At 39.3% G+C, this 27,845-nt stretch overlaps 3 protein-coding genes across 4 annotated transcripts in view; 1 reads left to right on the plus strand and 2 right to left on the minus strand.

Moving 5' to 3' along the window:
* Window positions 1-68: 68 nt before the first annotated feature.
* Window positions 69-12,445, plus strand: edem1 (ER degradation enhancer, mannosidase alpha-like 1). The gene is made up of 12 exons (XM_004548694.6): window positions 69-2,604; window positions 6,011-6,083; window positions 6,767-6,870; window positions 7,070-7,241; window positions 7,389-7,572; window positions 7,707-7,881; window positions 8,299-8,419; window positions 8,876-9,046; window positions 9,137-9,210; window positions 9,345-9,441; window positions 10,734-10,919; window positions 11,010-12,445. Exons 1-12 carry the CDS (start codon window positions 2,141-2,143, stop codon window positions 11,097-11,099), a joined length of 1,911 nt encoding a protein of 636 aa, XP_004548751.1. The 5' UTR covers window positions 69-2,140; the 3' UTR covers window positions 11,100-12,445.
* Window positions 12,446-14,767: 2,322 nt separating this feature from the next.
* Window positions 14,768-18,500, minus strand: gnat1 (guanine nucleotide binding protein (G protein), alpha transducing activity polypeptide 1). Its single transcript, XM_004548695.5, has 9 exons — window positions 18,241-18,500; window positions 17,185-17,227; window positions 16,953-17,094; window positions 16,700-16,857; window positions 16,471-16,599; window positions 16,235-16,364; window positions 15,992-16,145; window positions 15,691-15,907; window positions 14,768-15,593 (listed from the first exon to the last, which is right to left on the minus strand). The coding sequence occupies exons 1-8, from the start codon at window positions 18,344-18,346 to the stop codon at window positions 15,717-15,719; spliced, it is 1,053 nt and encodes a 350-aa protein (XP_004548752.1). The 5' UTR covers window positions 18,347-18,500; the 3' UTR covers window positions 14,768-15,593; window positions 15,691-15,716.
* A 3,034-nt stretch (window positions 18,501-21,534) lies between these two features.
* sema3fa (sema domain, immunoglobulin domain (Ig), short basic domain, secreted, (semaphorin) 3Fa) overlaps window positions 21,535-27,845 on the minus strand; it is a 46,149-nt gene continuing 39,838 nt past the window's right edge. For both annotated transcript variants that reach the window (XM_004548696.3, XM_076884131.1), the window contains exons 11-19: window positions 26,860-26,929; window positions 25,895-26,039; window positions 25,581-25,803; window positions 25,201-25,289; window positions 25,025-25,066; window positions 24,424-24,581; window positions 24,182-24,243; window positions 23,939-24,072; window positions 21,535-23,843 (exon numbers count right to left, since the gene is read on the minus strand). In XM_004548696.3, coding sequence (XP_004548753.2) covers window positions 23,415-23,843; window positions 23,939-24,072; window positions 24,182-24,243; window positions 24,424-24,581; window positions 25,025-25,066; window positions 25,201-25,289; window positions 25,581-25,803; window positions 25,895-26,039; window positions 26,860-26,929 — 1,352 coding nt within the window. In that variant the 3' untranslated portion in view covers window positions 21,535-23,414. The remainder of the gene's footprint in view (window positions 23,844-23,938; window positions 24,073-24,181; window positions 24,244-24,423; window positions 24,582-25,024; window positions 25,067-25,200; window positions 25,290-25,580; window positions 25,804-25,894; window positions 26,040-26,859; window positions 26,930-27,845) is intronic.

Here is a 27,845-nt window from a genome sequence, read left to right on the forward strand (position 1 = left end):
AGTCACTGTATGGGGGTGGGGGAAAACATTAATATGCTCTTTTATATGAAGTACTACAGTCATGGTAAAAAGAAGGTGCACCCTCTTTCAGTGGAAAGAATTTATGTATCAGGACAGGATAAAAATAATCTCCTTAGCAGGTCTTAAAATAAGGTCAATACAACCTCAGATGAACTACAAAACATGACATGTTGCACTGTGTCGTTATTTATTTAACAAAAACTAAGCCGAAATGCAGGAGTGTGAAAACTAATTACACGCCATGATTCAGCAGCTTTTAGAACAACTTTAAAAAGTATTATCCTGAAGTAACTATTTTCTGTGTGACTTTATCATTGTTGTGGAGGATCTTTGTCTTTATAAAGGTTTGCCTGCATGTGCCTATGTACAAATCTCTTAAGATCCCATTGCAACACCTTGATCCTTTTTCAGCCACTCTGCTGTAGGTTTGCTGCTGTCGCATGACCCAGTTTCAGCCAAGTCTTACATGTTAGACCGCCGACTTCACATTTGACTCTAAATACTTTAGCGTATTGAAGAGATCATGGTTGACTCAGAGAATACTACGTTCCTGTGGCTGCGAAACTATTCCAAGTTATCACCAGCCAACAGGTGATAACAACAGTTTGGCAGTTGGTGTAGGGTTTTTGACTTTTGTCAAACGTAGTGCTGTGCAGGGCCAACAATTCCATGTTGGTCTTATCTATCTAAAGGACATTGTTCCAGAAATCTTGTGTTTTGTTCAGCTGTAATGTTGCAAACCTAGGTCATGGGAACCCTTATAAACAAACTTTATTTGTTCCGTCTTTTAAAAAAAAAATTGTACTGTCATGAACTTTTATATTTGACATCATAACTGAGTACTGCAGAGTCTGAGGTGTCTTTTGCAGTTTCTCTTGGCGTTATATCGTTTGACTGTTGGGTGAATTTGCGTGAGATTATTTGGAAATGATCTTCAGCAACAGTTACTTCTTTAACATTATTGTTGATTAATTTCTTTATATTTGTTAGTCTGCCAAATCAATCAATGTACTTGCCAAAACCTTTGCTTTAATAGAGGTGCTCACACTTTCTAATGATCAGTTAAACAAGTGCATTTGATTATGAACACCTTGTTGAAACTTTCCCTCTTAATTCCTATGGAAGCAGTAAGGGTGTATTTATTTACTTATTCACACACTGCTTCTGCATTTTGGTTTAGTTTTTGTGAAAAAAATAATGACATGATGTAATATTGCATGTTTTGAAATTCATCTGCGGTTGTATTGACCCAGTTTAAAGAACTGCTAAGGAGCAGTTTTTCATTATTGTTATTATTATATTCTAATATGTAAAACCTCAGGATATACTTTTCTTTTTTTGCCATGACTACATACCAAAAAGCTCTACATAGCTGTTATCAATTACCTAGCCTATTATACCTGTGATCAGATCTATATTAGGTGACCCTTGGTAGGGTTTACAGGTCAGCATACTCACTTAGTGTAGTAATACAGTAAAATCAGGTACAAGCTCCTACATACGGTCAAAGCCATGTGCTTGTATGCATATAGTAATTACTCAGTATTATTGTTGTGGTTGAGTTGCTCTGCAGCTCGTATTCAGCGGATAAGTCAAAACAGCTTTATTATTATTATTTTTTACCATTTAATTACGATAATGTTCTAATTGATGGCTTCTTAACCAATAAAAAGAGCGTATTAATTCTGGGGATCTTTGAAAGCATTTAAAGATATAGAACAAAATGTTCATTTCCCCCCCTTTTTTTCAATATATTTACATTTAACTGACCTTTCCAACTTTACATCTTTCGAAATGTAAATAATTTCTCGGTTTGAAAACTAAATGTTTCACTCTTGTGGCTCTTTCTTATTGGCGTACAAATCTGGAATGCCACGAAACGCACCGTCGAGATTGACATCTCTACGACCAATCACTAGTAGAACCCGCTGACACGACACCAATCGCCTATCAGGATGTGGGAGGAGCTGGTTTGTTGACAGGAAATGCGAGGCGGACTCACTTCCACAACCCCTTCTCGCCTGTAGTTCAGCCGGACAAACAGCGGGGCTGACAGTTGGTCATCCCTCTGAGGTATGTGGACTTAAACTATGCGTTTCAAGACCGACGCGGGGCAAAGATGCAATGGAGGTCAATACTTGTTGGTCTTGTCGTATTGAGACTGTCTCTCAGCTGCATGCTGTGGCTAGCTTTCGGACTGGGACCTAGCTGGGGGTTCAACTTCCATCTCGGTTTCAATTTGCACAAACTGGACTTGCTGTTCAGGGAGGAAAAGGAGACCGAGCCGCGAGATAACTCGTGGTCTGAACGAATACACGGCCCCAGATATGAAGAGACGGAGACCACCTGTGCGTCGGCGGGAGAGGAGTCCCCAAAGAGGTCCTACCTGAGCTTCTTCGATGGCAACAAGGACGAGTACGTGCGGAGATACAGCTCTTTCCCGGACACACTAAAGGCCAAAATGAAAGACATGGCCAAAGAAATGTTCTACTTCGGATATGACAATTATATGAAATATGCCTTTCCCGAGGACGAGCTGAATCCAATTGACTGTGAAGGGAGGGGTCCAGACGTGCAAAACCCGTGAGTCATTCACTGTTACCCCGATTACCTGAACTGACTGGACCTGCTACTGTGAAATGCAGTTCACGCTTCCAGGCGCTCAGTTATCTTAACTGTCTTCTGCACATTGCAGTTTGCATGCAGTTGTAATCAAACTGGCTTGTAGTAAAATGTCGCTGCTCAAGAATCACTCAAGAACGGGTCAGGGTTTACAAGTGGGAACCGGAGGAGAGTTCAAACCATGTTTTCTCTAAATAGAAAGCATTTACATAATTCTTATTATTTTGTGGCAATGCCAGCCTAGGTCAGATGACTCTCACTGAACAGTCCTGTACTTTCCAAGCTTAAAGAGTCTTAACAGGGATCCTGTGGGTTTCTGTGAAGTATAGCCTGTTTTTCTTCATAACATATACAAAATTATGAAATCAAATGATCTCAAGCAAATGTATAGTTTAAGAAAAACAGAGTGAAACAACTATTTTACCCTCATGTTTGTCTTGAATTAATCAGTAAGTGTTATTTCCAAGGTTGGGTGACATATACTTGTTTGTTTTCTGACAAAGCCTCTAGATCCTGGAGAGATTTAGTCTACAGTCTTGTTTCTCCAAAACTGAGTCTGATACTGAGCAAAAAGCTCCAAAGCCTGCTATAGTTTTCCAAATCATTTAAACTTTGTTTAATTAAAAACTTACTTACTGATGCAGTTGTGATCATATCTGCCACTGCTGAGTCAGCAGTGCTATCCATCAGCTTTCCCTTCAGTCCCTTTAAAAGAAACAATGCTTTTCAAACTGTAACAGGTTTTCCCTTCAGCTGGAACTACACGCAGAACCACAACTAGATACTTCATTGTTCTCAAAGGAAATTTTGACATTTGTAGCTTGTGAATGACAGAGCATTAAACACAAAAGCCACCAAATACAGATTTGAATAGGGAAACTAGAGGAATATTATAACGGAGTAACCAAAGGTTGTGCAAAACTACAAAAGCGAATAGATGGTACCTCACTAATGAGAGCTGTCCCTGTTGTAAGATATGCAACTAGTATGATGTGTGAGGTATGCTAAAGTGTAGGTAGTGCAAAGGGTGATCCCCATACAAAAACATTACAGGATGCATTCACAATGCAAGAATTATTACCACTGTAAAGAAAACTGTCAGAAAACTGGACAAAAAGTGTAAATGTGTCTGTGCATAGCACTGATATAGCCAATATCAAGACTATCTGATGCAGAAAATTATGCTGATAAGGCAGCATCTCTGACTCCTTTCCTCTTCTGTGATGCGTTCAAGAGCTTTATGGTTCAAGGCAGAATAGGTTTCCTCAATCAGTCAGCTGTATCAGAAAACGTTTTGAGATATATCACTAACATTAAGAGAAATTTTGTGTGTGTGTGTGTGGGGGGGACTTTCTCAAGTGTTTTCTAAGACAAGAAGGGATTTTATCATTTTTAATGGCTAGTTCCTTTTCATGACACCAAAATGATCAATGATTATCTGCAAATTATTTTATAATTAATAATTTTGAGTTGCCCTGTTGTGAGCTGCACTGATAAATAAGTATTCATGTTTTAATACCCTCTTATCAGTCCTACACTGTTTATGTTGTCAAATCAGAAGAAAAATCCCTACTTAATGGTAGAGCTGGGCGATAGAACGATAACGATATGTATCGCGATATAACTTTTTCTCGATAGAAAAATTAAACTATTGCGATAGACCTCGCCGCTCTTGTCCTCTTTAAAAAAAGAAAAAAAAAGAAAAAAAAAAAGAACAGCCAATCCAAATTAAGTAGCGCAGAGCCTAACCAATCACAGCCGCAGCGTCACGTCACGTGACTTGTTACGTACAGCACAAGTGCCAAGCCGCACATGTGTATTAGTTTGGGAAGCAGCCAGCCACCATACCGCCCGGGTAATGGAGGAAATGAGTGTGCCGACTAGAAAAATCAACCGAGCGTGACCGAAGAGAAAACAGATGATGGTTCCAACGCCGGAGAGATTGTCGAACGGAAGAGCCATAGAAGTTCTGTAGTGTGAAGGTATTTTTGCTATTTCAAGTCTGACAAAAAACAGAATAGCGCACACTGTAAATTGTGCCGAAAGCAAGTCTGGAAATACAATAAACTGTTGCATGCGCTACGTCCACACGTACCCGGGTATTTTTGAAAACGCAGATGCATTTGTTCTATGCATTTGCACCTTTCGTCCACACGTAAACGGCGTTTTTGGTCACTGAAAACGAAGATTTTTAAAAACTCCGGCCAGGGTGGATATTTTTGAAAACTCCGTTTTTGCATTTACGTGTGGACTAGAAAAACGGAGAAAACTCAGCGTCAAAGGTGTGCGCATTTTTTGACGTCACACTGTGCGCCACGTTATTGTTTCGGTTAAATGAATTTCTACAATACTGTTACTGTTAATTCTACTCTCTGCAGTGTTTAAATGCTTACATATACACACAGTTACTGTCCCTCCACACATATGACTGGGTTCTGCTTCTATGCCCCAGCTTTGTTTACTTTTTCCCACCGAGGCTTCTAGACTTCTGATTGGCCAACATTTCTGCACGGTTAGGAATCTAGCGCCACCTGCTGCTTTGGCATGTTCATAGTGGCGTTTTCCTTCATTTCTCCCTTTATGTGTGGACAGGATTATTTTTTAAAACGAAAACGGAAATTCTCCGTTTTCAAAAATACCCGTGTACGTGTGGATGTAGCCTCGGTCTCTGACTGGAAGCGCTAATTCGTCATTCGGCTTTTGTCAGACTAAAGTAACTGTTAAAACTGTTTGAAAAGCTAAGCTATACAACAAGGAGAGATTGAGAATTTCCTTTTAGTTCTCAGTTTATTTGATATTGACAAAAGTTAGTCAATTTTGTCTGTTCTTCTGTAAAACAAACTAAGATTTATTTTTAGAATTAATATTTTGTTTCTAAGTGGAACTGACAATTTAGTCTGTTTCGTTTGTTCTATTTTGAAACTTAAACACTTTAGCGGCTGCCTTTTGTGTAGTTTGCAATATTTGCCTTTATTTATCTGAAATAGTCTCATGTTCCTTAAGTACATCTACCCTGTTGAACTTATTATGGGAAATAAATATTTAAATAAAAACAAGCTGCTGATTATTTCACATTTTACTTGTGAGCAACGGCACATTTAAATCTTACAAATATAGTTATTTGGCTTATATCGTGATAGATATCGTCATTGCCTGAAATGAAAAAAAAAAAACATGTCGTGATATGAAAAAATCTTATATCGCCCAGCTCTACTTAATGGGAAGACTTGTTCTCATATGCAGTGATAAAACTGTGAATATCACTTTGTTGTTGAATTTAAAGTACGCTTTATGTTTTGAGATCAGTATAATGTATGTCTCCCACTTGTGTGTGAAACCACAGTCTGTTTCACTTCTTTTATTTCAGATCAAATATCAACATAAATGATGTCTTGGGGAACTATTCCCTTACTCTCATTGACACCTTGGACACTCTGTTGGTAGGTTGTTTATTTACTGCCCTGCTTGCACTGCATTAAAGCAATGGTGACTGGTACTTCCTCTGTGAGTTGTGGGTTTTCAGTTTCCTTTTTTTTTTTTTTTTTTGGCTTAGTTTTATATTTTAGACATAATACCAGATCGAACATGAATAAAGTGAAGATGTTCACATATCTTTACCTAAATACTTTCCTTAAATCAGCCTCCAATTCCAGTTTTGGCATTTCTTTGTTTTAAACATCAATGAAATCTTTTTTTTTATTTTTTATTTTTTTATTAAAACTGCTGTCACTTCCCATTTATATAATTTAAAGACCATTCTATCATCAATGCAAAACAATTATTTAGTCTTGCAGTGATTTTTTTCTTCTTCTTTCCATAACAAATACAGTCTTTAGCCAATTTCTCCAGTCTCTCACACTGGGAGCTTCTGGTTTAATCCAAGGCGATGTCGTTGTATTTTTTCCAATCAGTAGCATAATTCAAAGTAAATATACGAGTTTCTCTGCTCTGCACTACATTCAGAACAACGTTGTTAGCACTTCCTCTGTAAGTTGTGGGTTTTCTGCCAAGCTTTTAAGTTCCCCTGCATGAAGCCAGGTGCAAGTGTTACCGTGTCAGTCTTAAAACTGACAGCTGATTGTTGATTTACTGTGGTTATACAGTATGTGGTTTTTCTCACCAGGTGCTCGGCAACGTGTCAGAGTTTCAAAGAGCCGTCAAACTGGTTATAGATACTGTATCTTTTGACAAGGACTCAACTGTGCAAGTTTTTGAGGCAAACATCAGGTACATATGTCACTATTTTCAGAGTCTGTAGGAATCAAAATATGTCAGTGTACGCATTTTTAAAGCAAAACATTTGATATGATGACTCGTGTAACATTTATCATGATAATTGCTTTCGATAAGCTTTTAAATATCTGGTTATGTGTAGAACTCTGGTGTTATATTTCTTTCTTTCTTTCTTTTTTTTTTTAAACTGAAGGATCTTGGGAAGCCTTATTTCAGCACACATTCTGCTGACTGACCCAAAACATCCTTTTGGCAATGTGGGCTTTGAAGGTTACGATAATGAGCTGCTACATTTGGCTCATGACTTGGCTGTGCGTTTGCTGCCAGCCTTTGAGAACACCAGCACAGGCATTCCCTACCCCAGGGTGAGTGAGACTGTTGTGACCACAAATTAGAGGTATATATTCTTTCGGTCTCACTTTGCAGCACACACCTTAGTTATCATGTGAGCAGAAATTGTCATTGGTCACTGTAAATGCACTAGATTTGATTTGTTTGTATCTTTATCACAGGTGAACCTGAAGAACGGAGTTCCTCCTGACAGTGTGAATGAGACCTGCACTGCAGGAGCCGGGTCCTTGCTGGTGGAGTTTGGAATTTTGAGCCGCTTAATTGGGGATTCGACATTTGAGTGGGTAGCTAGACGAGCTGTCAGAGCCCTGTGGAACCTGAGGAGCAACGAAACCGGTCTTTTGGGTATGTATGTTGTTTAGTACAGCGTAAAGACTTCCCCTGGAAACTTTCTTTTTGTTTTTTCATTTTTTTTCTGTTTATTTGCTGAAATTATATGGCCACACAATGTGAATATAAACTTAAATTTCTCTTTTTAGGCAATGTAGTTAATATTCAAACAGGGCAGTGGGTTGGCAAGCAGAGTGGTCTTGGAGCTGGTATGGACTCCTTCTATGAGTACTTGCTTAAGTCGTACATCCTCTTTGGAGAAAAAGAGGACTACCGTATGTTTACAGCTGCTTATGAAAGCATCCAGAATCACATGAGACGAGGGTGAGTTCAGCACTAAAGAAATGTGACACAGCAGCATTGCACAGCTTCACTGGGTTGCAAATGAAATGTGAAATGAATCCCAGCTATGTAAATCAGTCACTGTCGGATTAAACAAGCAAAGAGGAAATAAAACTGCTGATGGTTTTTGGTTTTAGTTTCTTACTAAAGGAAACTTCAGGAAGGAAGGAAAACTAGATTCAGAAACTTAAAGCTGTCATGAGACTTAACAGAGATACACATCAGCCCTTTATTCCTTATCAGTAAACACCGATAAACACCTGTTAAGGATCTGAAGTTGTGTTTTTGTCTTTATGATTAAAATCTCTTTGCAGCGTATAAAATCACAATTTCACTGTGATTTCATTTAGAGGCATAGGGACTAGTATTACATATTATTTCTGTGGTTTTTTTCCCCAGGAGAGAGTCGTGCAATGAAGGAGAAGGTGACCCACCTCTCTATGTTAATGTGAACATGTTCAGTGGTGAGATAATGAACACCTGGATTGACTCACTTCAGGCTTTCTTTCCTGGCCTTCAGGTGAGGATTATAGTGGCAGCTGTGAGTAGAACGTGACCGAGGTATCGGCCTATATTGTCTGTTTCCTGATCTATTTGTATTGCCGTGTAAAACAGTTCTTAAATGAAAATTAAAAATGTTTTAAAAAATGGTCTTTAACCATGTTATGAGGGTTGATGTTGCATGATTTGTCCACCAGAGGGCACTTTGCAACCTGCCTGGCAACTAATCCTCTCTGAGTCAGTAATACTTATTATGCTATTAAAACAAGATTATTTTTAAACTGCATTGTCATGTTATCCTAGTAAAGACTCACAAATAACTACATATAACACATGTTAGGGAAATTCAGTCTTCTTCTCATCTTCTTCTCTAGATTTCTCGAGAAATTTCTCTAGAAGTCTAGAATCTTTGTTTTGTGTGTCTAAAAGACATTGTTTTGTTAATCTAAATTAAAGCTCTACTTCTGCCTCATAGGTACTGAATGGCGATGTAGATGATGCCATTTGCCTGCATGCCTTCTACTATGCCATCTGGAAGCGCTTTGGAGCTCTGCCAGAAAGATACAACTGGCAGCTGCAGGCTCCCGATGTGCTTTTCTACCCTTTAAGACCAGAACTAGTAGAGTCTACTTACCTGCTGTACCAGGTAACAGTCATGGTCTTTGTTCCACAGCGTTTGGTGCTGCTGTCAGTGACTGTTACATCTCACACAAGTCTTCTTTTTTAACTTCTGCAGGCAACCAAAAATCCTTTCTATCTGCATGTTGGAATGGATATTCTACAGAGCCTTGAGAAAAATGCCAAAGTCAGGTGAGATTAAGTTTAAAGTTGTAGATGCTTTTGTCCAAGAAATAATAATAGAAAAATACACTGTTTACTCTTTTTGAGCTTGTTAAAGCTCTTCTGTGTTTGCTTTTGGCTGAGCGGAATTGTGTTCTTTGCAGATGTGGGTATGCCACTCTCCATCATGTCGTGGATAAATCCAAAGAGGATCGCATGGAGAGCTTTTTCCTCAGCGAGACATGCAAATATCTTTATCTGGTAAGTTGCAGCTTGACCATTCAGATAGAAAGCTATGTCTTATATGGCTATAAAATTATATATGAGCGCAGTATATAGTCGAGATAGATCTTTATTCAAGTTATTGCAAGAGATGGTACTTTTGGTTGCTCCCTTATTTCCCCAGAGGGCGCTACACAGGGTGGATCCGCATGTTTGATTTGGCACAGGTTTAATACCGGATGCCCTTCCTGATGCAGCCCTCCCATTTTTCCCGGCTTGGGACTGGCAGTGGGAGTACCATACCAGTTGCTTTAGATTTCTGCACTGAATCCACACCATAGGTACATCATAGCCGCAAATCCCTCTTAAACCCTGTTACATGACCTAATGTGCATGTACATGGAAATGTAACTTACATGTCATGTTGACACATTGTGCAAGTATTGTGTTCACAGAGTTTCAACTACTATTTTACCACAGTTGAATTTATCATTGAGAGAATAATAACAATCGGCTCAATATATAAATATTTAAAGATGCCTGCAAATTCCTGGAGGGACATTGCTGAACTTATTGGGAATGTACAAATAAGTGGAAAAACTTAAGGGGAAAGTATGTTTGCACCCGAAATGACACACACAAAGAAACAAAAACCCACTGACCACAACAAAGAGTAAGGACGCAGAAGGGAAAAAGTTGCCGGATTTTACTTGTTTCTATTGTGGCTTGCAGTGCATATAAAACTCCAGGACACAACCACAAGGTCATTAATGTGTAACACACACACAATCGTGAATGCTGACAACAGCGTCAGCTACTTGTGTAGTTTACGTCATAGACTCTTCAAAATGTAACGAAGTCTAAATCACCTGTAGCTTGTGGCCCCCTGAAGCTGTGTGTGTATGTTCTCCTGATTCTAAGGTGTGCTGCCTGCCTGCCCAGGCCTCATATTCCACTTAATGATCAGTTTGTCTCAGCATTTCAAATCCTCTTTGTCAAACTGTCTTGCTTTCACATACCATGACCACATGAAGTAATTTACTGTCCTACGTGGCTAAAAGATTGATTTTCTAAGCCAGTGTACTCACAGTGCACTGGCTTAGAAAATTAGCTGAGATAAGGACTTGCAGGCAGCTGTTGTTGCCCAAAATGACCACGCCCAGTTACAGCATCATCTTTGTTATGCTGTTTAAACGGGTAAGTATTGAATGGACATATTAACTGTGGGGACCAAACCATTGAGGTTTCCATGAGGTATGAGCCAGGTGTTAGTACTGATGTCCTGCCTGTCTTCATACTGTGTAAATAAAAACCTCTCCTATGCATTGCAGCTGTTTGATGAAGACAACCCACTTCACAAATCCGATAACAAGTACATCTTCACAACCGAGGGTCATGTTGTGCCTATAGACAAACGCTTCAGGGAGAAACAATGGAATGATGACTTTCCATGTGAGGAGGGAGCACTGACAGAAAGAGAGCCAGTCAACCAGCCTGCTCCAAGAAACATCAGCAATGTAAGGCCATGTTCCTGTCGAATCTAGGCCACTGTTCTCACATTACAAATATTTCAACAGTAATTGTTTTCTTTTTAAAACTCTCTGCAGTGTAACAGGATCCCAGAGGAGCGACGGTACACTCTCCCATTAAAGAGCATCTACATGAGGCAAATAGATCACATGGTGGGAGTTTTTTGAGTGATGGGATGGATGTAATGAAATTGGCAGGGGCAGGCCTTTATTGCACAGATGAACTGACCACTTGTTGGTTAAAATCCTCTTCCTGTCTGTTGTGCTGCTCGGGAAACTCACACTAAAGTAATCCTGAGAAAGCAATTTGATTAAATTAAGTTTGAGCTTTTTGTTTCTGTTTTGCTGGATGAAAATGTTGCCAAACTTTTTCTGTGAGAAGATGAGGATTCATCCTTTGTTGCATTTTGGCAGGCAAATCATTGAGAAAGTGGTGAATAACTGTTGTGTTCTTATGGAACAAAAAAAAAAGTCTGTTCAGGTATGAATGTGTGTGATTATGTTTGTGTATGCACATTTGAATTTTCAGCTGAGCTGGGAATCATAATGCTGTGTTAATGGGAACAGTGCCATCTAGCCACATGAAAATGCATAGCCTATAAAAACACTCAACTTAACAAAAGTCTCTCTAAACATGAGGATATGGTGCCTCCTTGCAGGTGATTCGCACTAGATCAGTGCTTCTACATAAGGGCTGTATATTAACAGATGATAGTAACAGGTACGAACTGTCAAATCCAGAGGCTGCGTTAGATCGTGGTCATAGGAATGTCGTTCTTTTTGTACACCTGAGGCTGGTTTGCAAAAGAGTCTAAACTATTGCCACTATGAATTTTTTTTTTTTTTCTTAAACCGCACTAGCCATATTGCAAGGATTTTAAACTGTCTTCTGTCTTAGTTGTGTTTTGCACATCACATCAAACCTCAGTATCCAGGGAGTTACAGACAACATAAAGGTAAACTGCCTCCTGCTTGTTAGCTGTTAATTAATTTCTGATTAGTATTGAGCTAAACATTGATCTCTCAGGCTTCTAGCTACTCAATGTCTTACAAAGAACAGAGCAGTGCCACAACTGTATGAGCGGGAGATTAATGACGACTCTTTAAAGTGCCTTCAATTTGTCTTCGTTTCTCTGGATGCTGTGCAATGTATATGATAATGTTGTGAATAACTTGGCTGAAAAAAGGCCACTGTAATGTTTTGCAAAAAGAGTCATTCCATATGTATGTACAGTTTTACACTGATTATGACATGAAGCTCTTTTTTTTTTAGATGTAAAAAAACAAGCCATAAAATGTATTGTTTTTTTTTTTCCCAATGATAGTTAATTTTCAAGAAGTGCAAATTGATTTTTCATCAGTTTTCTCTCAGACACGGTCAGTATACAGACTTTCCTGCAATTTAATTTCTGTTATCAGGATGATTACCACGTGGTGAGAACTCAGGGTTTAAAATAAACACATAATCAATGAATGCTTTCATAAGAAATAAAACTTTGAAACGTTGCCTACAATATCTCGAGATGGTGCTGATTTTCTTGCAAATGAGTGGCTACACTGAAGTACAGTTGTACTGTGAAAACTGATTTTCTTCCACAAATATAAACAGAGAATGTTGTTTTTTTTTGTTTTGTTTTTAATTAGCTGTGATGTTTTATTCGTGTACAGATTTAGTTTTGGGGTTTTTTTTCCACTTTTGCCAAACGTCCTGACTGTATATTGACTGTAGTGACTGCATTACACAATGACATTACAATATAAATGTTTTATTTGTAGGAGATGGCTATTCATCTTCTTTGATAATGTGCTGCATTATATCAGTGATATTTAAGTTCTCTAAAGGCAATTACCCCGATCGCTTCAAAGTTTTAGTTGCAGGTAATGTACACGTTTCAACTCCTCTTCCGAGGAGTTAAATGAAATGATTGATACCAGCTGATAGTCTGGAAAGCACAGAATGCTAATCACAGCTATGTCACAAACTTGTTGCTCAGAGCTATCAATTGTAGAGCTTTTACATGTTTATTCAGAGAGTTTGGAAATATGCCTTTTATTAGCTTGAGAGAACATTCATAACTTTGCTAAAAGAGGCCACTGTACTGTTTATTAGAGCAATTATCCTATGTTTGCAGAGGGAAACAGTTTCCTTTGCTCTGTCTAAGGAGAAAAAATTACATTCTCAAGTACACTGAAGCTCAGCACATAATTTGTTTAATCAAAATGAAAAGTCTGTTTGTGGCTCTAATACATTAAAGGGGATCTATTAGTCTCATTTCCAGCTCCTTATTTTTATTAATGAACTCTAATAGTTACTTTGAATTTTTCACAGTTTGAAATAATATTGATCAAATGGCTTTGGTTCAGGCCCTCAGTTCCTCCTTTCTGAAACAAGCTCTTTTAGCTCCCTTCTCCCGTTCTGTAGGATAACTTTCTCCTGATTAGTTGCCCCTTTAGAGCAGAAGAGACCATCAATGTCATCTTACAGGCCTAAGATGATGACGCTTTTTTTCTTTTTGCCTCTCTAAACACTTGAGAATCGAGGAAAAAGGAATCTTCCCATTGAACCTTTTGGGGGATTTCCTTCCTCTTTGGAGCTAAAAAAGGCCACCCAAACACATGAGATATCAATGGAAAGCCCCAGATGTCCTCTTTTGAGTACATCAGACTTAGTAGGGTCAAAAGATATAGACCAAAAACAAATGTCCACAGAGGACATAAATGAACAGGCTGGTTCTCAGGAGGATAAACCATCACAGTGGGTTTTAAGTCGTACAATCTTAATGTGATTGAAGTGCAGAACCTTCAGCTTTAATTTAATGGGTTTTACAACGTATAGCATTAACTACTTTGGAACAAAAGCAATTTTTATTGCTTAAACAAGGATGAATTTTAAGTAACATTTTTTTTCCAGGCAATGGCTAGAGCCCATGGAGTTCTTCTTCAGTTGCAGCTTATTTGCTGGACTTTCTACCTTCAGTAACTGAGAAAAATACCGCATTTGGTTGAGATCGGGTGACTGACCTGGCCGTTCAAGAATATTTCATTTCTTTGCATTGGGAAATTCTTGTCTTGCTTCTGCAGTATGCTTTGGGTCAGTACTTATTTGCACTGTGAAGCACTGTCTGATCCCGATTCCACTGGCAGACATGCACGTACCAGAGTATTGCCTCCACCGTGTTTGACTCATCATGCGGTGAGCTTCAAATTACGACCTTTCGTCTGTGCAGGCTCTGTAAGATGTTTTCAGGCAACGTCTAATCTTGTCTATCTGTTTTTGAGTTCTGGAGCAGATGGCTGAAATTTTTTGACTTTTAATTGTTTTCTAATACATTTTAGAGCTTTTTTCTGCCGATGAAGATAGTAGATTTTTCACTTGTAACATTTTTCCTTTTTGAGACATTTATTTTGTATTTTCGGCCTAATGATGACCTTCTTGACTTACTTTGTGATCCCTTTGGTCCTAATTTTGAGATTTCCACTGAAAATATATGAAATGCAAGTTCAACCCCTGGACTCAAGTTCAGTTCTCTTAATTTGACAAAGCAACAAGCTTCAGTTGGACATGGAGTTGTCAATTATTCTATTTTGAGCTTCTGAAAATCTACATATAAAAAAATGTAACTGCTGAATAGTTACTGTATTTAAAAAACAGGGAGGCAAAGAATCTTCAACGCAGAGCTGTTCTTTGAACGTTTATGAAAAACTAAAGGCGGTCACTTGTAAAAATGACACGTTTCAATGATTTAAGTAAGAAATATTCAGTGAAAATAATAAATGTAAAATTCTAAACACAACACTGCAGAGTTGCTTTTAATTTGTGAAAGACTGAGAAGTACTGAGTTTTCTACAGAAGCTTTAATAAGTTTGATCAAGGAATACAATTAGTGGTTTCTGTACAGAATTGTTGGCTCAAAGGCCCAGAGTTTTAATTAACTTAAACAAATCTTTGACAAATCTATCCCTCGACATTGTTACATATCAACATGCTGTCGCCATACTTAATTAACTGTCCAACAGAAATCTACTTAATTATATACACTGGCCATTTTCAACTATTGTAAAGAGTTAGATTTCCTAACACTTTCATGTGACTCGAGCATGTCACAGGTTCGATTTGTGACATGCTCGAGTTATGTTACAAACTGCTGTAGTGTGTTTGTACATAAAAGCCATTTCTAGTGAAAGGTTCTGTTAAAATATCTAACAGAGGCTGAAGTGCATATGCAGGTGGTTAGGTCATCTTCTTTGCCCTTTTAGCCGTACACTGATCACTTACCGTAACACACAGACAATGCATTAGCCGGAAATGTTTTCACATTACATGAGAAAAAAAAATCACTGTTTGCTGACAGAAGCTCCTGATGTTTTAACTACACACTGCATGCCACCCCCCAAAGACCAGTTCAAGAGACTTGAGAGGAAAATTTAGATGAACTGAAATTCAACTCATCTGAAACCTGCACGGAAGTTTCTGAATTTGGAGCTATCTGAAAAAAAGTTCTTTGTCAAAGCTAGAACTTAATTTTGAACACAAAAAATAGATTTTTCTTTTTTGCATTCGCTGATTTGAGGATGGCCGCTTGCAGGGACAGTTTTCATCTTCAGGCCTCAGTTTGAATTGAGAAAAAGATCTGTGAAATGTGATAGGGCTCTACCAGCACCCTGTAAAAAACAAAAAACAAAACAGGAGTGAACCATAGTGACCGATGACAACAGTTCATCCTGATTATCTTTAAAATCATTTTTCTACTTTGCTCACCTTCATCTGGTTTTCTGCGTGTTTTTTTAGAAGAGACCGCAATCCTTCAGGTTTTCTTTGATGATGATGTCGGTTACGGCATCGAACACAAACTTGACGTTCTCTGTGTCGGTAGCGCAGGTCATGTGAGAGTAGATTTCTTTGACGTCCCTGCGCAGGTTCAGGTCCAAGAACTGCATCTTGATATAGTTACCAGCATCCTCATAGGTATTGGGGCCTGGGTGAGACAGTGTAATTATAAAGTTTTGCTTTTACTTAGCTTGCCACTATCTTAAATATGTATTTGAAATGATTATCTCACCATCATATTCAGGGAAACACATGCTGAGATGTGCTTTCTTGATCTTCTCAACGAACACATCTTTCTTGTTGAGGAAGAGTACGATGGAGGTGGTGGCGAAGTAGCGGTGGTTGCAGATACTGTTAAATAAGTGCAGACTCTCGTGCATGCGATTCTGGGAGAAAAAAAATCCCAGTGAAGAGACTTTCCAAAAACATGGACACTAATAAAAGAATATCAAGTATCTAGTTTAACTTGTCATACCACTTCATCATCCTCCACCAGGACCATGTCATAGGCGCTCAGAGCAGCAATGAAGATGATACAGGTCACGCCTTCGAAACAATGGATCCACTTCTTCCTCTCTGACCTCTGACCTCCCACATCAAACATTCTGCATGAGAACAGGAGCATGTTGCCTTGTTTGCCACCGTGCACACAGGAAGCCCAGCGGCTGATTTGTTTGTCTTATTCTCTTGATAAACATTGCTCTGGCTCACCTGAAATTGAGATCTTTGAAAGAAAACTGAGTTTCGATGATACCAGTGGTCTTCACTCTTGATCGCAGCACATCCTGCTCAGTGGGCACGTAGCCTGGTTGGATCAGTCGCTCCAAGTCATTCAGATAGCTGCCGGGGGAAGGAGAAGAGAATAAGTCAATGACACATCCTGATACAAGAGATTAAAATAATGTAGCAATGTTAAACCTGAGTAAATGTGATATCTTACTATCCAGCAGAGTCGTTGAGTTGGTACTCTGAAGCTCTGTCAAAGCATGCCTGTATGCCAGAATCTTTCCACAGACGCAGAATGATATCTGCCATTTCTTTAGGCATGGTGCCTTCCTCAATGGTGTCTGCAAGATGCATGAGTTTCCTGGCATCATCCTGCATGGAGGCATGTGTGTGTTTAGTGAGCTATAAGGACCACGAAAGCTGTTTAGCTTCATATGTATGTGGAAATGAGTGTCAGCAGTGGTTACCTGCTGATCAGAGTGCCCGTAGTTGATATTGAGCGTGTTCATGGCCTTCACAATGGCCATGATGGACTGCAGGGTGTTGCTGTAGATGATGGTAATGAACTCCAAGCATTCTTCAAGCGAGTAACCATCTTTGTGGATAATTCTGGTGAGAAAAAATGTAGCATTAAAAAAATGCAACTCATAGTCAACTCTAAAAGAAGGTCAGCAATGCTCAGATGCAAAGTCAGCTTACTTCATCTGTTTGACAATAGTGCTTTTGCCTGATTCTCCAGCACCTGTATGGAAGAAGAGCAAGAATTGAATTGTTTGAATGACATATTTATAAAAATGCTTTCATCATGTTTAAGGATCTAGGGAAAGATAAGTGGGTAATTTTGACCTTATTTTTGGTGCTAATTTTGTATTTTTGAGTTAATTACAGAAGACGTTGCAATTTTTCATCAGATAAAGGGACTTCTTACTTCAGGTCTAATCTTTTCTTATCCCTGACCTACATTACTAGAGGACTCAAAAAAGCTATAAATGACGCAATATCCATGACCATTTGTCAGATAAATATACCTGACTGTAATACTGAATGACTTTCCTGAAAAAATCAGTATTTCTTTATACAGCAAAACACAGTGTGGTGTATGAAATTACTGGTTAAGCTGCTGATCAATTTAAAACTGTAAATCTTCACAGAAATGACTTTTTAAACGCACATTTCTCATTGATTTATTGACACATTGCCTAAAGTGTATTTAAAATATATTTGAGGGCTACAGCCACAGGCTGTGTTTGGGTTTTGTGGTACAGTATCCTTGTCCTTCACGGTTAAGCCCTTTGTGCTGAAGGACCTGTTGTTTCAGGATTAACAGAGGATCGGCTTGAGTGATTATCAAGGTGTCTCAGCAATTTAGGGACACAGTTGATTAGGCCTTTACATGACACAGACATGTAACTTCTTATCAACACCTAGGCTGTTTTAAAATTAGGCAATTTGGTAAGTTTTTAAGGGTTTTGGGGTAAATAAGATCTATCCATAGCAGTACTTCTACTTTATTTGTATGATTATTTGACATCAAGTATATGAAAAAAAATTGCATCAAGAAAAAAGGGAGTTTTGTATGTTTTTTCTTTGCAAACTCAAGTTTGCGAACAGAACATGCTACAGACAAAACTTTAATTAGAATTAAAAGTGCTCTAATTATCATCACCATGGGCCCTTAGATATGTATAAGCAGATATTGTTGTTTTCTACTAATGCGTCTTAGCCATTTGGTTCTACCAGCTCTCCTGTCTTTACCTAGCAGCAGCAGCTTGACAGTTCTTGCATCCTTGTCGGCATCCTCCTTCAGTTTCTTCTCCAGCTCCCTGGAGCGTTTTTCCTCAGCGCTGGCTCCAGCTCCCATCCTACTTTACCCGGCGTGGGCCCCCTTTGCTCAAGGCCAAGTGTCAAGAAAAATGGAGGCAGGTCCTAGCTGCTCGTCAACAATGTGACCGGAGCCTTCAACTGTGCAGCTGATGAGTCAACTGCGTGCTGCAAACACTGGAGAATGTTTGAGCATTTTCCTGACTTAGGAAAGGATTTTGGGCATCCTCTACCCACCTGATCAGTGGTGACCAATAGAGCACAAGGACAGGAGTGCTTTTAGGGCAGAGCGAAAGGTGCAGGGGAAGACTCGGGCATACATCAGTGTAGGATCTAACCTATCTAACCTTTATGGGGATTTTGCTGTGCTCAGCAGAAGATGAACAGCAGCTCAAGTGCTTATCTCTCTGTGTTGTTTTTAGGTGCCTTCAAACAGGACCATGTGAGGCTAAATATTTGTGATGCTAGGTGTTTTATATAAGTGCAATTTTGGTTAACCAAACGAAATCAATTCCACATTAGCAGTAAGTTAAATTATTAAATCTGGAAAGATAATGAGTGCATGTTTGCATGTTGTGTGCTTAGTGCTTTTAACCTTCCTGCCTTCTTGGGACCTTTTTGTGCCACTGCTATGTGTTAAATGGCTGCCATTTCCACTGTGTTCAGTGGAATATAACCAAACTTGCCACAGGATAGTTTTTACCTGTCAATGTTAATATTCCAGTGTGAATTCCTTAAATCAGCCTAAAATGGCTGAGCAGCAGAAATCCCCACACCCATCACCCTGGGGACCATTTTCTGCCCATTGACTTCCATTATAAACGCTATTTTTCAACCCCAAATTATCATCATATGATTTTATTTTTTCTTCTTTTCTTGGATGTCAATGAAGACTCAGGGCCTTGAAGTTTTAATTTTTAAATTGCAAAAAAAATGCAAAAAAAATAATGGCAGGTCAAAATGTATGTTGGTGCCAATCTTTGGTCCATCTAAAGGCCTACTTATAATGACAATCACATATTACTTCAACTGGTTTTTTGTGGAAATATTTAGTTTCGTTTTTTGGTTTTTGGGGCTTATAACACAGGGCGCTCATGTAATAACACTGGGATTTGAAGGGTTAAAACAACGAAAATATAATTAAAACTTTACATGAATATTTCAGGGAGAAGTAGTTTTACAAGGTTGGCTAATTTAAAGTGGAATAAAATATGGATATATGGTCTTTTTATGGCGTGGCTGAGAATGGTCCCTAGGGTGATGGGTGTGAGTTTTTTAAAGGATGGCAGGAGGGTTAAGGGACTAAAGATAGATAAAGGTTTTGTAATTTGTTTTTAAACAGACAAACAAATAAACAATTGTATTTAATCAATTACCCAACGAAATACACAACCAGACGCTCAGTTCCAGGTCCAAATATGAAATACTAACATTTCTTATTACATACTACAGACTGAAGGGTGAGTTCTGAAGTGCTTAAAGGGCTTTAGGGTTTCACCCGACAGATCTCATTGACCTCAATCTGAAGCTGGTTAAGGATCCTAATCTACTCACGTTCAGTTGTCTATGCATGCTTGCATGTACAGCATGTGCACTGATGTGTTACGGATGAAATACATTTTCCTTAAAAATTCAATAAAGCAATCTTACTTTGCTCTTTTGAGGAGCTCAAAATGATAAAGTCACTGTGACTGAATACACTGTAGCCAATCAGCACAATGAGAGAATTTGCTCAGGAGCTCTACTTTAGTATACCGGTAAGTGAAATTTGTTAGTCACTTCTTTACATTCTAAGCCACTTTACACTTTGGGTTTGTAGCATTTCAGAGTAAATCTTATACTTTTTGCTCCGTTGGGTTTATTTGCCACCCACAAATACTAGTTACCAAACTTTTATATTAATTGACTAAGGAGTGCACAAGATTTAAAAAAAAAGAATAAGATACCTGATCAACTACTGTGCTTAAATAGAGTCCTATTTATTAATATGATTAATATTATTGATATACATTGACCACAACGTTATTAGGTACACTTGTTAACTATTGTGTTAATGGAAATATCTATCAGTCAGTCCCAGAGCACTAACCCAGTGCACATGTTAACATGGTCAATTAGGCTTTATTAACTTTTTTTTCTGGGCCTTTTCCCTCTCTCAGGAAAATAGCTACCGGCACTGTGTTTAAGCTATCCATACAGCTTTTGTTTAGTTTGGGCAGTAAGAGACTGACATTGTATTCATGCATATGGAGTCAGATTGCAAATGGAACAAAAGACACATGATCTTGATTAGTTGGAAGATGGTAAATGGTCTGTATTTGTATAGCGCTTTTCTTGGTCCTAAGGACCCCAAAGCGCTTTACACTATACACAATCATCCACACACACATTCACACACTGGTGATGGCAAGCTACAATGCAGCCATAGCCACCCTGGGGCGCACTGACAGAGGCGAGGCTGCCGGACACTGGCGCCAACGGGCCCTCTGACCACCACCAGTAGGCAACGGGTGAAGTGTCTTGCCCAAGTACACAACGACCGAGACTGTCTGAGCCGGGGCTCGAACCGGCAACCTTCCGATTACAAGACGAACGCCCAACTCGACACGATCGACAAGATACACGATACAACACAAACATGCTTCAAGCTTGGTTCTTTTATCTCTCTTGTTTAGATTGTGGAAATATTTTAGGTAAAGTGACACAAAATTAATGTATTCATATCCAGATGATTCAAGAATTTAGAAAAGTAAAGATGTAAATCCCAACAGACTGTGCTGTCCCTGATATAATATCATAGTTTGAGCTCTCAAACATTCAGGCCTATTACTAGGCTGTCTTCAGAAGTGTTTTCAGTATGTTGCTGTCGGTCTACTTATCTGCAAATTTTACAACTTCATTGAGTATTTGTACTGCGTGGTTAGCTCTTCATACTACCATTTCCACTCCAATAGATCTTTACAGCAGAATCAGGTCTGCTATTAAAGTAAAAACTTTCACTCATTTGAAAAGTAACAGAGTAGGTGGGAAAGCCAATGCAGACGTTTTCTGGTGCTACTATGATTGATGTGTAAGCAGCATGGTTTTTTCCCCAGATATTTTTAGAACAGTGTCAACCACATCTGTATTTACTTATGGTTATAAGGCTGTTACGAAGAAAGAAGTGCCTGCATGGCAGGAAGCATATCGTACTATGTATCAACACTGGCAAACAGAAGAGAACGTGTGTTATTATAAAATATAGAGCTTTAATTTATTAGTCAGCAACAATGATAAGGAAGAAAAGGTAATAATTTTTTTACAAGTCATTACAATAACACCAACTGTGCATACATAACTTTACCTCAAAGTCTGCAAATCATTTGCTTTTCTAATTTTTTTGAGAGCAAAAGAGAGAGAGAGAGCGAGAGAGCGAGAGAGAGAGAGAGAATAAAAATCACAATCTTGCCTTCAAGCCTTTCCCACCATAAAAAGGTGTGACCACATCCATAGCATTTCCATATTCCCACAACAAGAAAGACATTCACTGACATCCACAGCAATGTAGAATTTTAGACAAATACCACATACATACACTGTACACGTCATGCACAATGAAAAGCCACCTTCTAAAGATTTTGGGAAAGATTTCTCTTCAGGTTTGGTGGCAATCAGCTTTGCTAGTGTTTGTATTTGTGACACCTTGTAGAACTTAATCACTTCCATGCTTTTATATAACGTCTGTGGCGGAACTGTACTGGCAAACATCTTTGTTGGTAAGTAGTTGATACATTAAGCACATCCCTAATCAGAAACATTACTCTCCAAAGCTCTGAACATCAGCCCAGTTTTTGTAGACTGATTACATTTTACATATTCCCCCTGTTGAGAACTGATATTTAGCATAGAAATGTCAGGAATGGATTAAGAGAACTAAAAAGAAATTGTTAAGCCTACAAACTGAATGCTTTGCCTTATATGAATACACTATGTAAAATGCCACAGATATTGGGGAAGTATTTAATATTTTTGAAATGACCAATTCGACAACAGAAGGTGCTTTGTTCATTTTATAATCACAAACTGTTACAAACTCACACATAGCTGCCTGCTGGAATATCTTTTCCCAAAGAGAGAAAAGAGAAGGCAATGTTATGTTATCAGCTTTTGTGTCATTAAAAGACCCCCTCCCCCTTCCCCCCAAAAAAGAAAACAGCTTATCACAAAGATCACGTTAAGGATACGACACTGAGATGTGATATTCACATATAAACAAAACAAACACTTGGCAGCAACCGATTCTGGAAGAAGATGAGTAACAGCTCTACTTGAGGCCCGACTGGACCACATCGTGAAAGGAAAGACGTTCTACCTGCCACAGAGGGCTCTTCATTCACATATAACTGTGCGTCCGTGACATCACAGCTGCAGTCTCTGGGCATTTCCATTATCCGTGTATGTCCTGTGAAATGCCATTTTTATTGTTTTTTTCTGTCAACAGCTTGTACTTCGCAGTAAAAAAACAAAACAAACAAACTGTCCAATATACAGTACATAGATCTGGTGAAGAAGTTCAGAGAGTTACGAGACATTCGCGGACATCCCGACTCCTCTTTCAGCTTAGACACTGAATACTGCCAGCAGTCAAAGGATCCAACATGGTCTTCACTTAGCAGTTTCTGAATACATGTCCATCAGTTCTTGTCCATGTATGGATACTCCCAATGTCTGGGTTTAGTGTCGCTGTTTCTTAAAAACACCAAACATAAAGATATTCTCAACAAAATAACACATCTTAATAAACAATAACACTAATAATAATAATATAATAACCACAATATTTGCACAGATTGATCTATTCACAAAAAACAGGGTTGCTAGATAGGTACAAATAATTACTTTTTACAACCTACAATAAATATTGTGTATTTCCCCCTCCCCCCGACAGTTACATAGAAACTGTTTGATGCTGTTGCGTTGTGTTTCTGCAGTTTCTGTCTTGTCTTTGATGAGAATTTGATTTTTCTATCTGACTGGAGTCATTCCCCTAAATGGAGGGTTGCAATGTTTAGGAGGTTGTGTGTAAAGGTAGACAGGGGGTTGTTTGAATACGATGTACATCAAGCTTCTCATGTCTCAGCTGGAGTTGTCTGCTCTTCATGATGCCGGCGGTTACGAGGTTTCTTCTGTTCTTTCAGCTCTTTCAGGCTTTTGCCTTTGTTGTTCCCGAAGCTGCTGTCTCCCAGTTGCCAGTAATCCTGGCAGTACTGGTTGATCAGCCCCATCTCTGGTTGGCTGAGGATAGTTAGCAGGTCCTTATACTGACTGGCACTTGGAGTCCAGGCACTGGACTGAAGCTGAGGAAGAGCCGGGCTGCCTGTCTCCACCAAAATGTTGTTGACTGTGCGACTAGAAAGGACCACCAGTTGCAGTTTCACAAGAGTGTGCTTGAAGTTTTTCTCTGTGGACGTACACTGGTAGATGCCGCCGTCAGATGACTGTAGAGAGCGGATCAGAAGTCCTTGATCTGTTTTCAGCATGCGACCCTCTGAGCGAATCTGGGACGAACAGAAGGCCAGTAAAGATTTTAAGTTTTAAAAAAGATAAACAGAAAAAAAGATCATAGAAGGTTTAATATAAGAGCTGTACTCACCTCTTTCCTCCGGTCACTGTTTTCCTTCTGCACATGCCACTTGAGAGACATATGAGGAGACCTGGCCTGGCACTCCAAGAATGTAGTGCTTCCTTCCACCCCGTACTGAACTGTCTCCAGAGGGTTCTTATTGGCTACAAAACAACACATGATGTACAGTTGCAATTTTATTTGTGAGATAGCTCCCGAGTGAAAAAATGCTGGTGTCTAAATGCTATAGTCTTAGTACAACGTGACACTCACTGCTATAACCTCTGCACTGGCGGATAGGATTTCCATACTTCACATCTTGCCGACGACTCCGCCTAGAGGGGTCAAATCAACAGCCACAGATATAAAATTTAACCGAAACACACTTGAAAAATAAGAAATCTGCATAAATACTCCAACTGCAGAGGTGGGAAGTAATGAAGTGCAAATACTTTGTTGCTGCACTTCGTCTGCTTCATTTATATATTCCCTGTCTACACAATCCTGACCCTCACCTCTTCTGTGAGGCAGAATATCTGGAGCAGGATTTGCCGTCCCAGGCACAGTACGGGTCCCTGGCGAGACAGCAGTCAGCGCAGACCTCCCCGTACACATCGCATCGATGGAGAGCCAAGTGGGTCACACCCAGGACTGATCCGACATACAACTGTTGCTGTTAAAAGAAAAACAAATACAAATTAGAAATTAAAACAGGAACATATTTTCGAGCAAAGGCCATTTATTTTACAATTCTGGACATCGCTAATGTTTCAAGGAAGAATTATAGATTTATATTTAAAGAATGAATAATTGATTGAAGCTACTTGCACTGAGATTCTAAGCCATCATCCTCAAAGTGACATAAGAAGGCTCCGGGTTAGGCTATACTCTAACCTAACCTAGAGTCCTGTGTCTGTTTTCAGTATAAGCTGCACCAAATTACACAAAATCTATAGTTGGATATCAGGTCTTGGTTGCGTACTACAATGTTTTGTATTTAATCATGCATTTTTTTTCCTTAGATTGTGTATTTTCATATTGAATTTGACGACTGTGTTCTCTGTCTGATTGTTGTTAGCTGAACTGTTTGGTCTGAATCAAATTACACTAACTTACCCTTTTTGATGAAATCTTCATAGTAGTGATTGGAGTGGGAACCTGAAGTGACATAATTAAAAACATGTGAATGCTGGATTTGTTATTCTGTATCACAGATAACAAACATGGTATATAAATGTAGAGTAGGGCAAAAAGAGGATTAGTAGCAAAGTGACTAAGGCTGCAAGACTGACCTTGAACACCTCCACTTCCTCTAACACCAGCTCCTCGGTCTGCAAGTCATCTCTTGGCAGGACAATCACTTTCTGGACTGTACCTCGATCTGAAAGAGTGGGAAGAAGTAACTTTGGCTGAGCTCTGTTGATTTATTTGGCTATTAATACCTTGACCTTGGTTTCTTCATTGTTATTCTAAAATATCTGCAACAGAGAACTGGTTTTTGGAAAGCCACACTATGACTCATTAATGTTTAAGAGACAGATTGTTTCAACATGCGTATGCAAACCTCCCAGCTAAAGCCAAGGCCACAGAATTTAACAGTGCACAATGATAGACGTGTAAGATTACTGTGCAATCATCAGACAATGCCCAGTTTTGTTCTTAAAACACTTACCTGTGCCCAAGAATAGCACCTCATAGCTCCCATCGGCAGCTGTCACTTGGTCAACAGCAATTGTGGTGAACTCGTAGTCCACATTGGTTCTGACCACCAGGGGGCGCTTGTGCACTGGGTATACAGCGTTGTACATAGTGGGGTGGTTTCTCATGAAGTTGATAACCTCATCTGGGTAATCCTTTGTGGATTTCAGGTTGGGGGTAAAAGTGCCTCCAGGACACTAGTAAGAAACCAAAAATTTCTGTTGAGCAATTTACTTGTTTATCTTATTCATGGTTCTAGTAACATATATATTATATGTTTTAACTCACAGTGCCAGGTCGAGGGTAGGGGATTTTCCCAGTGTATGGCACCCACTGATAGTTGGGGCCTTCCTTGTGGGCAAATGGCCCATTAAAGACCATACGGATGTCAGCCATAGAGTACACACACACTGCCGAGCCTTTAAACACAGATCTGGAGGAGGGCAGGAGGAAAAGAAAAGAAAAGGTGAACACATAAAGACAGCAGCTCGAGGATTCAGATTTTCTCACTCCCTGGGATAATTAGTGCGATAGCTCTCCATGGCTGGTAGAATCTACTTCCTTCCCACGTACTCACATACTTACAGGAACACACTGAAACATTATGACGCACAAACACACACTCAAACTGACTCAAGTAGAGTCAAGCTGTCTGACACACTGACATACAAACACCCACATACTGCAGAGAATCGCCAGAGTACAGGCTCTTGCCGCTGTGTGGTGGGTGTACTATGTTTGTAACTTCTGTCATGGGCCCCTGTCATTAGCACCACATGTGTTTTTATCAGCTGGGTTTAAACATGCCTGATGCCTAAAGAGAAGATGGAAACAATAACAGTATTTGTTTCTCAAATACATTAATCAGGACATGTTTATTATGACTCTGCGCGCACCTCCTCCTGCTTTGTGTGCCGTCAGAATCTCAGTTTACACGTCTGGTTGGTTGACTTGAATTTTAATGCTGTGTGCTGAATGACAACCTGCTATCAAACCTGACCTCCGAGGAACTTATAGGCTCAGTCAGCCTCCCAGAGGAACGCTACTCCCTCTGGGCTCAACATTCACTTTCTGTCTCGTCTTTGCATCCTGAATGTGACGGCCCACACAAATGCAACGCCGCATTTCAACATCAGACAGAGCAGACACCTTCGGGCTCAGCGGAAAGGAATAAAAACCACAGGAGGGAACCAAAACACACTTTCTATCCAAAACTGCATCAAAGTTAGAGAGTTTGAAAAAGCCATGCTTACCCTGAAACTGAGAAGACGCCATAGATGACAGGATTCTTTGTGTCTTGAGTTGGCTGGATATACACATCTCCTACAAGATAATGAAAAGATTTATAGCAATTAGTCAGAGTCATAAACCATAACAGGCAGTGCATGACGAAGTACTTGGATCCCTAAGTCGATTGCAACAGTTAAATGATATCACATTAGTAGACATTCTGCAGGTTTGCTGGCAAAAATACATGAAAAGTAGACAGAACTACTATGCACAAAATGGCCATGTAATGAGTGCAAATGCACAACATTACTCCTGTGATACTCCTCCCTACTCTGACCTGTTTAAATCTGAAAGAAATAAAACTGTTAAAATGAACCTAACTAACCCAAAGTAATAGTACTTGTGACACTGAGACTTTTTCTTCCTTCGCTGTGAGCTCATCATGAATTGCGGTTACGAGAGTCTCAATGAGATCCTGAATCTAAACTCTTCCAAAGCTGAAACTACAGTTCCTCGGCCCCAGCAGGGAATATATGTGAAAAAGAGATCTCGGGTGAAACATGGCTTTAATAGGAGCCATATGGATCCAGTGACTGTGGGACTGAGGCAGTTTTGAGCCCTACATATCCTCTGATGGTTTCATTAGAGAAAAGTGCAAGGAAAAACAATAAGAAGGAAAACTGAAATACATTTAATGTAGACAGGTAGAGCAGAAAAACACCCAGTTCCATTTCATGGTTTTTCATCAATGGAAAAGAAGAAACAAGTTCTCAAATCACTTGTTTGAAAAGGCCTTGGACAAAAAAATACCCTATAGTCAAAAGTCTTTAGAAAATACCAATTTCAGTGAATAGCCATGAAATCCTAGCCTCTCTTTTTATAACCCATGGTTATCTGAAAAGCTGAAAACAAGCAACAATAAGAGTGTGGATCGGCCTGCTCAGATTTCTCGCTCAAATATCAACTGACTGAAAGTAAGAAGCAGCATGTTAAAGAGCGAAAGGAAAGT

This window comes from Maylandia zebra, linkage group LG5 (assembly GCF_041146795.1).
Source record: "Maylandia zebra isolate NMK-2024a linkage group LG5, Mzebra_GT3a, whole genome shotgun sequence".
In the NCBI taxonomy this organism is placed as follows: Eukaryota; Metazoa; Chordata; class Actinopteri; order Cichliformes; family Cichlidae; genus Maylandia; species Maylandia zebra.